Source organism: Nematolebias whitei, chromosome 13, assembly GCF_014905685.2.
Source record: "Nematolebias whitei isolate Nwh7 chromosome 13, NemWhi1, whole genome shotgun sequence".
In the NCBI taxonomy this organism is placed as follows: domain Eukaryota; kingdom Metazoa; phylum Chordata; class Actinopteri; order Cyprinodontiformes; family Rivulidae; genus Nematolebias; species Nematolebias whitei.
In genome coordinates, this window is record NC_056510.1 from 34,317,401 (window position 1) to 34,327,902 (window position 10,502).

The window sequence follows — 10,502 nt, forward strand, 5'->3', positions numbered from 1 at the left end:
CTCCAGAGAAAACGTGTGCTCCCGCGGGGCTCGCAGCCTTCACTCCAACAGCACGGCGTAGATGAAGTCACGCCCTCCGCCTCTCAACGTTTGCACAGCGACGTCAAACGTGCAGCCCCACCGCGTCATCAGCTGTCACACGCTTCGCCTCAGCACAAACCTCGCCTTGGGTCACGCAGAAAACATTCCCGCGACGCATGACGGCGGTTGAGGGGCGGACTGCTGACAGCCGTACAAAACGTGACACATCACTTAACACTAGAAGTCCCAGGAATTTCGACCTCCCCCCAAAAGTCCTGAAAAAGGGTCAAAAGACCCTTAGCACTAGAGTGACTAGATTTTCAAGATCCTGAGGACAAACCCCCTCCTTCTCCTCAACAATTTGCGGGCCATTAACTGCCATTTGTTTTAAATATGCACACAAGTAACTCAGACACACCCACCTCACCAGACTGCATTCCAATGTCCAATCCAGGGAGCGGGGGATTTTTTTTTTTTTTTTAGCCTTTATTTATACAGGTTAGTCTCATTGAGCCACGAGAACTCATTTTCAAGAGAGACCTGTTTAGGGAGTACATGGTGGGGGTTAAGGGCCTTGCTCATGGGCCCAGAGTGGGGCGAATGAGGGTGGGGGCAAGTGTGGGTGTTTCACCTACCCCACCCACAATTTTGATGTTGTCGGGGCCGGGGCGTGAACCGGCGATCTTCGGATCACAAGCCCACCTCTCTAACCTCTGCGCCACCACTCGGGGGATTTAGAAGCCAGGTTCACTTGCGCAAAAAAGCGCAGCCTTAGTCAAAGTAGTGCTCCAAACCGGACAACTCTGATGGCTCCAATTAGCATCCTTTCATTTGTAAATGTGGCCATTGCCTTAGGAATCAGCAGGGGAGATATAAGCTGAACTCACACAAACGTCCGTCTAATACTCCAAACAGATGCGAAATCAACTGGTTATATTTTGAACTTATATCTCTTGGTGGCACGTTGGTGCACATTTTGAACAAATTGAAGTCGATTTACCGTTTATTTTTCAATTGGTTTGGCTCATTTCTTGAAACCGAGATGACATTCTCAAAACACCATGTGAAACACAACTCAAGAGACTTTGCATTTTGAGGTTACTGACAATTAGTATGAAACACATATTTTGTTTTGATATATATAGTATTTAGCTTAGTTTTGAGCAAAAAAGCACAGACCATAAGCAATTGTGTGTAAGTCAAGAGGACTAAAACTTCAGCATGAGAAATATAAAAAACAACAACCGTTATTTGTTTCCATGCTTTTTATTTTTGTCATAAAAATACAAGGGATAAAACAATTCTACACATATTTACACTATGCTCTAGTGGGGGGGGCTGCGTGTGTGTGAGTGGCATGTCCTCCTTGTGTGACTGGCATTTCAGCACTCACTCAGCAGTCCATCTGCACTGTCGAAACATACCTGGCACTGCCAGGGTATGTCCCTGGTACATTTGCCACATGTGTATTTGTAGCAGTTGACGCATCTCACAGTTGCACAATTGTTCGTGCATCGATGTTTGATCTGACACTTTGCCCTTTTGCCAGGGCTGGGTGTGGAAGGTTGTTGCTGAAGCAGTTTCTCCTTGCGTGCCTTCTTCTCACAATTAATTTGGTTATTTTTTTCTAAACTGTCATTTTGAACCCACTTCTCTTTTTTCTGAAAGAAAAACATTACTAAAATCTTTTAGAAAAACTTTTGCATATATCTTGAAACAGATTGTATGTTTTGCAAACTTTTGTTTTGTTTTGTTCATTTGGCAAAATGACCTGGATAATGCATCTCTCCCAAAACACTTCATGTATGCTTCAAAACAAAATATGTGTTTCATACAAATTGTCAGTAACCTCAAAATGCAAAGTCTCTTGAGTTGTGTTTCACATGGTGTTTTGAGAATGTCATCTCGGTTTCAAGAAATGAGCCAAACCAATTGAAAAATAAACGGTAAATCGACTTCAATTTGTTCAAAATGTGCAACAACGTGCCACCAATATATATATAAAAAATCTTAATATTATAAAATACAATAAACTGAATATAACTAACTAGAAACTAAATGGCTAAACTCAATGGAAAACAGTTAGTTGGGAGTTAAGCGTGCCCCCTCCTGTGGTGCACCAGTAATGGCCTTATTTACAAAACAAAAGCGCCTGTTAACAGCTCATTATAGGATGTTAGCTAAAATCCTTCAGGTCACTCGACCTGTCTCTGGGTTCCAAAGGTAGAAATGTTAAATGACCCTTCTCTGGGACTTCTAGTGTTAAACGCACGTTCACTCTACGAACGTTATGTAGAGTGGCTAAAACATGCTCGCCGTTTTCAGATGGATGGACAGGGTGTTATGCAAATGGTTACAAGTTACAGTTTGCAACCCGAACCCCTCCATTCAGAGGAGTTATAGAAACGGCCCTGTCATCATCAGACCAAATCTCATCCCTAAATGCAGAAGTCCAAGTGTTTCTGATAAAAGTAATCTCCAGAGTCCCCCAACGGAGAGAAAACACGGGGTTTTACTCATGGATCGGAGGGATGAGACCGTTATTTTTTTTTGGACCTGTTGTACAACATCCAGAGAACGCATACCGATCATCCCAAAACACAGAGACGAGAGTTTTTGTTTTACCTGGATGATCTGCTGCTCCTGTCACTCCAGACAGGAGGCGCTGATGCAGGATCAGGTGTTGACATCACACCTGTTAAATCTGGGCTTCGCCATAAATTGGAAGGAAGCTTGATTTTCCCGGCCCAGACGATTGTTTATCTGGGAAAGGAATTAAATTCAACCACCATGAAGGCTCGTTTATCACAAATGAGATTCGACACTTTTAAAAGTCAACTCCGCCACGTAAGACCTGGCAAGTGATAACAGCTGTCTCCGTCATGAAGCTGTTGGGAATGATGTCATCAGCTCACACAGTGGTTCCGCTGGGTTTGTTACACATGAGACGCCTCCAGAGGTGGTTTGCGCGTCTGCGTGTGGATCCAGTAAAACAAAAAGACGGATGATCATTGTCCCTTCCTCTGTGAGAGCAGACCTCCGACACTGGGGAAACACTCTGGTTCTGTCAGAGGGAGTTCCCGTCAGCAGTCCCACGTCAAACGTGTCAGTCTTCACGGACGCGTCACTGTCAGGTTGGGGGGGGACATGCCTATCCCAAGCAGTAAGGGCGCTGTGGCCCCACCACACATCAGCCCACATAAATGTTTTGGAGTGTTGCACAGTGCTGAATGTGATTCAACACTTTGCTCCCGTGCTACAGAATCAACACATGTTGATTCACACAGACAACATGGTGACTGCTGCGTACATAAACCGCCAAGGGATGTGCGTTCAGCCCAGATGTTACACATTGCGCGAAAGCTACTGTGTTGGGCTCACCAAAACCTGCTCTCCATCAGAGCGGTTTACATATCCGGTGTTCTGAACAGAGGGGCAGATGTGATGTCCAGGGGCGGCCCACGTCACGCGGACTGGACCCTCCATCCAGACCTGATGTTTCAGACGTGGCAGAAGTTTGGCAAAGCAGCTGTGGACCTGTTTGCGACGCGAGAGAACGCTCAGTGTCAACTATGGTTTTCCCTGAGCCCGCGAGACGATCCACCGCTGGGGGTGGATGAATTTGCTCACAGCCCGTGGCCCAAAACGCTTCTGTACGCGTTTCCCCCACCTCCTCTGATTTTACGGTTCCTGAACCGAGTTCAGGAGGAGGGGTTGACAGCCCTCCTGGTGGCTCCCGAGCGCGTGAACGCACCATGGTTCCCAGTCCTGCAACGTCTGTTGTCGGGTCGTCCGTGGAAACTGCCGTGGAGGGAGGATGCTCTCCTTCAAGCAGGAGGAGCGATCAGGAGTTACCCAGAAATAGGTCAGCACCTGTGGGTCTGACCGCTGAGCGGTCCCGCTTAGAGAGGATGGGTCTCCCTCAGGAGATAGTGTGCACAATTCAAGATTCACGTGCTGCATCTACCACAGCTCTGTACACATCAAAGGGGACGGCTTTTCAGCGCTGGTGTCCAGAGAAAGGTATAGAGGCCACCTCATGCCCATTAGGCGGCGTGTTGTCTTTTCTACAACAGCTGATGGATAGGAAGTTGGCATTCAGTACGTTTAAAACGTACGTTGTAGTCATCTCTTCCTGCCACGAAGGGTTCGGAGACAGAACAGCTTTTAATCACCCGCTGATGAAGCGGTTTCTAAAAGGTGTACAAAGACACAGGCCTGTTTCACGTCCACTTGTTCCACAGTGGGATTTAACGCTGGTCCTGCGAGCCCTGATCAAAGCTCCATTTGAGCCTCTGGATCAGGTTTTCACTTAAATTCTTGTCTCTTAAAACAGCCCTGCTACTGGCTTTAACACCCGCTAAGAGGGTAAGTAATTTATCTGCCCTCTCTGTTGCTCCGTCATGTCTTAGAATTCAGGCTGACGGGCAGCTCAGCTGATTTAAGACCAAACCCAGCTTTTATGCCTAAAAACATCACGAGCTCTTTTAAATCAAGAGTGATATCGTTGGAGGGGTTTCTCCACCCCCCCCACAGATCAGAAGAAGAAGCATCTTTTCATCTTCTCTGTCCGGTGCGGGCGTTGACGTGTTACATAGCTGCAATGCGTCAAACTCAACAATTGTTTGTGCATTATAGAGATGCATTTGCAGGTCACCCGTTATCCACCCAGCGCTTGTCACACTGGCTGTGTGAGGCCATTTCTGAAGCCTACAGAGCATCAGATTTAGAGCCTCCTGTCAACCTTAAAGCACACTCCACCAGGGGTATCGCATCTTCGACTGCTCTGCATAATGGTATGTCAATGCAGGACATTTGCACTGCGGCTGCATGGTCAACACCCTGCTCATTTATTCGCTTTTACCTACGTGATGTGACGGCTCGTTCCATGACACATTATGTCCTTAGTGCTCTAACAGAATGAATATTGTTGTTCTCATGGAACTCTGTTTAAGCTCACTTCTGTCTGCATGCATTACAGTGTGAGATGTTGTTATCAGTCACAAGTTGTGTCTGTGATTTTGGTTCTATTGTCACTAATCAGTTCATGACTATTGTTACCAATCAGTTCATTTGATCAATAATCAGTTCATTGATATTAATCTGTTTATACTGTTCAGCCATGAACCAGTTGGTTCATGCCCCCCCCCCCTTTTCAACATCTTCTCCCCGTTGAAAGTTTTCCAGGGCGTTCATGCTTTGTCAGAACGCATAGTTACACAACATGCGTCTGTGCATGGCACATAATTACGCGATGCGTAGTTATGCACACGGGGAGCTGAGTGACAAGACGTTTTTTTTGGGCAAGCTTCCGCTTCTTTCTGTGTTCGAATGGACCCAGTGAGGCGAGGACCACATCCGCTTCGCCCTTAACCCATCAGCGACAGCCTTAAAGGGCGAAGCCTATATGACATAGAACGTTGGTTACGTACTGTAACCCCAGATTCTATGAATATAGGCGTAGCCCTTTAAGCGTTGGGCCTCACTGGCTCCTAAATGGCTGAAGAAAAAGCTATTTTGGGAGCCGATTTCCCGCTCTTAACGTAATTTATACGGACCGGGTGGGGCCCACACAGCAGGTGGGCGTGGACTAAATTTTTTCAGTGCTTATGCTGCGCATAACGGGATAAACCCATCAGCGACAGCCTTAAAGGGCTAAGCCTATATTCATAGAATCTGGGGTTACAGTACGTAACCAACGATTTTGAAACAGACAAGATGAAATCTGTTTGGAGAACATTGTAGGAAAACCAGTAATTGAGCTCACTTAGACAGTCTGAGATGACAGAAGGTGGGAGTGTAGAATTAGGTTTGGTAAACAAGTTGAGCTGGGTGTCATCTGTGTAACAGTGAAAATAGATACCAAATTTACAGAAAATATGATCCAGGGGAAAAAGGTCAATAATGAAGAGGAAGGGCCCAAGGACAGAACCTTGGGGCACACCAGTAGAGATGGGGGAGACTGACAATGGAAAAATTGAAGTTGTATGAACCGAGTGTGCCCAGAGGGATAAGATTAGGACCAGTCAAAGGGAGCAGCAGAAATGCTGATGGGTTAGTCTGTTGAGCAGGATCAAATGAGAGATGGTGTCAAAGGCCACACTCAGGTCGAGGATGGACAGAAGTTCAGAGTCAGCAGTGAGAAGATAATTTGTACTTTTTATGTGGACAGTTTTGGTGCTATAGTGAGGGTAAAAAACAGACTGAAATTGTTTACATAAGCTGTTTTTTGATAAATAAGAGCAAATTTGACTGGTGATTACTTTTTCAAGGATTTTGTAAATGAAAAGTTAGATTAGAGATAAAACAGAGATTACTGAAGTTATTTTTTATGATCGGAGTAATGGCAGCAGATTTGAAAGCTACTGGAACAATACAAGGGGGAAAAGAGGAGTTGATAATGTCAGTGATGATGAGGAGCAGAGAGGAGAGACCAAATATGATATACTGTATGATAATTTATTTAGGAGCCTAAAATAAATGTTGTAAAGATTATATGTATAACTGAAGCTATTTGCTTTTTGTGTATATCTTTGTTGGTTTGAGGTTGGTAACATGTTTATTTAAGTCATGTGATGTGGGTGGGGCAGGGCAGGAGAGAAAGTTCCAGACAGAGTGAAGCCAAACAGTTTTTTGACCTCCCTCTCTCTTTTTCTGTTTAATTACCAACTCATGGATAAGTTGTTTTTGCTTACTTTGTTACTGTGCATGTTTCATTTTTAAGTAAACATTTAAACGCAAGCCACGGAGAATAATTTATTTTTACGGGCCAAGAATTATGCTGGAGGTAATGGGAGCATCAGGCTCAGGTTTCACTCAGTTAGGATCTACATTATATATGTGGTAAAGATGATATATAATATAATGATTTGACCAAAATAATTACTCTTATGTTAATGTTTTTGGTACATTGGACATTTGAGGAAAAGTTTGTTGTTTGTAAAAAGGATGTTACCTGTGCAGGTCTAGTTCCAGGTATGGGAAGATGAGTTTCTCCTTTATGAGGTCCCAGATGACCCGAGTCATCTCATCGCCCTGCATCTCCACCACAGACCCAGCCTTGATCTTCCGAGACATCTTAAGAGTTGCTGCATAAACATTGGGAAGAGGATCAGCTCAAACAAAATGAAAATTAAAAATAATCAGTCTCCCAGAATTTTTTTTTTTTTTTCTTTTAGTCTACAAAATTAATGCACTGATTTCATGTTTTTTTTTTTCACTTTGTTTGCATTGTAGAAAAAAGGCTTTGTGGATAAATTCATCCATAACATGATCTGAAAATAGCCAGAGCAGTGACTCAGCAATTAAAATGCTCTGTCAGATTAACTCCATCCTCTTAAATGGGAAGTCCAAAAAACAACACAAGTGAATAATACCAAGAAATATTTGTGAGTAGAAGCATTCCTACAGTTTTCATTTACACTAATCCACACTACATTTACAGAATTTTTAGTTCATTCTCAGCTCATATTTTCCTTCAAACTACACGAGTTTACTCGGAATTTGTCAAATTTCTACAGTTTGACTTTTTTATATGTATAAACTGTGCTATGCAAAAACACAAATAAAGACAAACAAAAAATAAAACTAGAAGGTATTTTTACAAATGCACATTTTACTTAGTTGTGTCTACAAAAACAAGGTTAACCATTTTTAAACATGTTCTATCACGTGAGTAATATCTAAAACAAAAACTTTAAAAATGTATGAGCATTATAAGTTGACTGATACAAGTTTTTCTGATCCTGATGATAATTTGTAAATATCAGAGGTTAAATCAGGTATACACAATTTTTTATTTTTTTGGCCAATTTTTATTTTACAACAAAATATATCAATAATTGCTATACCTAAAGCAATTATAAATTATAAATGTATGATTAGAAGAACCTGTACACTTAAAAATAATGTAAAATGTTAAGTTGACTGTCCTTAAATAGCATTTTTCTATATTATCAAGATACTCAAAGCTCTTTACAACAATCTGTGCCTCATTCATCCATTCATTCAGCGTTTTACTAGATCTATACAAAGACTAATCAGAGCTTTATCACATTCATACACTGATGGGACACACATCGGAGACAATGAGGGGTTCAGTGTCTTGCCCAGTGACACTTCAGCATGTGACTGCTGGTGGAATTGAACCCCCAACTCTTGCATTGGAGGATGACTGCTCTAACCACTCAGCCACAGCCGCCCCAAGAAGAACTTGTAGAAGAGCTTGCTCACTTAAATCATTAATTAGTAGCCTGCAGTAAGCTGTTTGTAGCAGCAGCTTCATTCTCTACTTGGTAATTGATAAAGTATGTAGACGTGACCAAGTGCTGTTTATAAGTGGCCAAATTCATTCAACCTTTATTTATACAGGTTAGTCCCATTGAGCCTTGGGGACTCATTTACAAGAGATCTGTGATGGCAGGTCAGATGAATGGGAGCTGCCAGAGAGAGATTTGATGGTTTTCCAGAATTTTTAGGATTATTTTTGGAGGTCCCAAGCTGAGATTTGAATTGGCAACCATCTCAATGAAAGGCGGCAGCTCTACCAACTGATCCACCGTGCCGCTAAGCCAGTAACACATAAATCCAAATAGGTAAGCCTTAAACAGCTTGTAGATGAAACAAAAGTTAATTTATAATGACCATGTTGATCATTTATCTATGTAGCCGGTGCAAAAAGCACTCTCTCTGGTCGAGCAAATAATTTTGATTTATTCTGATATTCAGTTATTTGTATTAGAGAAAGAAAAAGCAAATATTCTGGAAACATTTGGTTTAAATACTCTGTTTTTTTCCCTCATAACATGGAAATTTTTAACTTTTCATGTTGTGTAAGAACTTGGAGATTAGGGATGAACAGGGAAAAAAAGTTAAGATATAAGAGCTTTATAATTTGGTTTCTTTCTTCAAAGTATTCATAAATGTTTACAATTCCATTAAAACAAATAGGAGTCACGCTCCTAATGACATGGCAGTGCTTACTGACATTTGCCCTGATTTGGTGTTACACAATGTTCTCAAAGCTCTCAGACAGGCTCAGCGTGAAATGATGGAGAGGAAACAGACTTGTCCTAAGGCCAGATGCAGTGAGACCCACTAACGTCAAAAATAAATACTTAAATAAAAAGTGGTGCTGAATAATAACAGCATCAAACACAAAACCAGGAAGACTTCTCTCAGGCTATGGCCACTTAAAGCTAGCAGCAACACAATTTTCAATCAATGAGAAGCCCACAAAAGTAGCAGGACAATGTTCATCAGAACACGAACACACTCTTTTATCCCACATTTTCAAATACACAGACCGCTTTTCAGATAAATTAGTTAAACTATGGAAACAGGAAGACCTAATCGAGATAAGGGCCGAGAGCATTCCAATTCAGCGTATTACTTAATATTAATTCGTTCAACAGTAACTACAATTTCAAATACGCATGTTTACCTTTTAATGGAAAAAATATCCACGGCAGAATCCGCGACGAACTGAGGGAACAGTGGAGTGATGTTCTGGCAAGCGACGACTGTGACAGCGGATGGATCAGGCCAGTACAAAAACCGGCTTCCGGCAGAACTGACTGACAGGAGCTTTGACCAATCAGAGAGCAGCTGAGAACGTAACACCCAATCATATCACTACCGTAACATATCACGCGGTTTCGTCGTGCGCGCACTGTGGCAAGCCAAAACTTATACAAATTGCGTCTGACTATGGAAAAGCCAAAAACGCATTTTCATGAATCAGGACGCCGTAAATTACAGCGAAAATCCCACCAGAACGCCGTTTTAAAACTACCTTCTAAATATGCTGGTGAAGATTCTCAGTCATCCAAGACATGATGAATTCAAAAAGCTTAAATACGAAAACAACTGGACTTTATTTGTAACAGAAGACATTTCGCTCCTCATCCGAGGAGCTTTCTCAATTCAAATAACCTGAATCCCTCACTCACACGCTTTGAGAAAGCTCTTCGGATGAGGAGCGAAACGTCTTCTGTTACAAATAAAGTCCAGTTGTTATTGTATTGAACGCTTTTTGAATACCTTCTAAATGTTGAAAGACTGCTTTTCTTTTGGTTGGGTTTTTTATTTTTGGTCATTGAATGCATCTTTTTACGTCATATGGCGTTCATTCATAGATATAAACACTAGATACAGCATGACGAGCCGTAGGGCCGCCATCTTGGAACGGTCGACCGCTCCACTCAGTGTAACCTGTTTGTCAGGAGTAATGAAGTATATGTGCGTTTAATCAGTCATAGCTGAATACTAAACTCATTCTCACGATTTTTTCCTCTGTAAATCTTAGGCGTACAGCCATTAAAGCTGAACACATGGTTCAGTGTTTTAAAATATTCTTGATGGGGTTAACATTAACATTAATAAAATATTCTTATGACAAGTTTTGCAAAACTCACAGTCGCTGATACATTTTTATTAATATCTATATATTATATAATTAATATATATATATATATATATAT

At 42.0% G+C, this 10,502-nt stretch overlaps 1 protein-coding gene across 1 annotated transcript in view; it reads right to left on the reverse strand.

Moving 5' to 3' along the window:
• The window catches only part of idh1 (isocitrate dehydrogenase (NADP(+)) 1), a 27,111-nt gene extending 17,537 nt beyond the window's left edge, over positions 1-9,574 (reverse strand). The window contains exons 1-2 of the mRNA XM_037686612.1: positions 9,464-9,574; positions 6,977-7,109 (exon numbers count right to left, since the gene is read on the reverse strand). Coding sequence (XP_037542540.1) covers positions 6,977-7,098 — 122 coding nt within the window. The 5' untranslated portion in view covers positions 7,099-7,109; positions 9,464-9,574. The remainder of the gene's footprint in view (positions 1-6,976; positions 7,110-9,463) is intronic.
• Between the last annotated feature and the right edge of the window lie 928 nt (positions 9,575-10,502).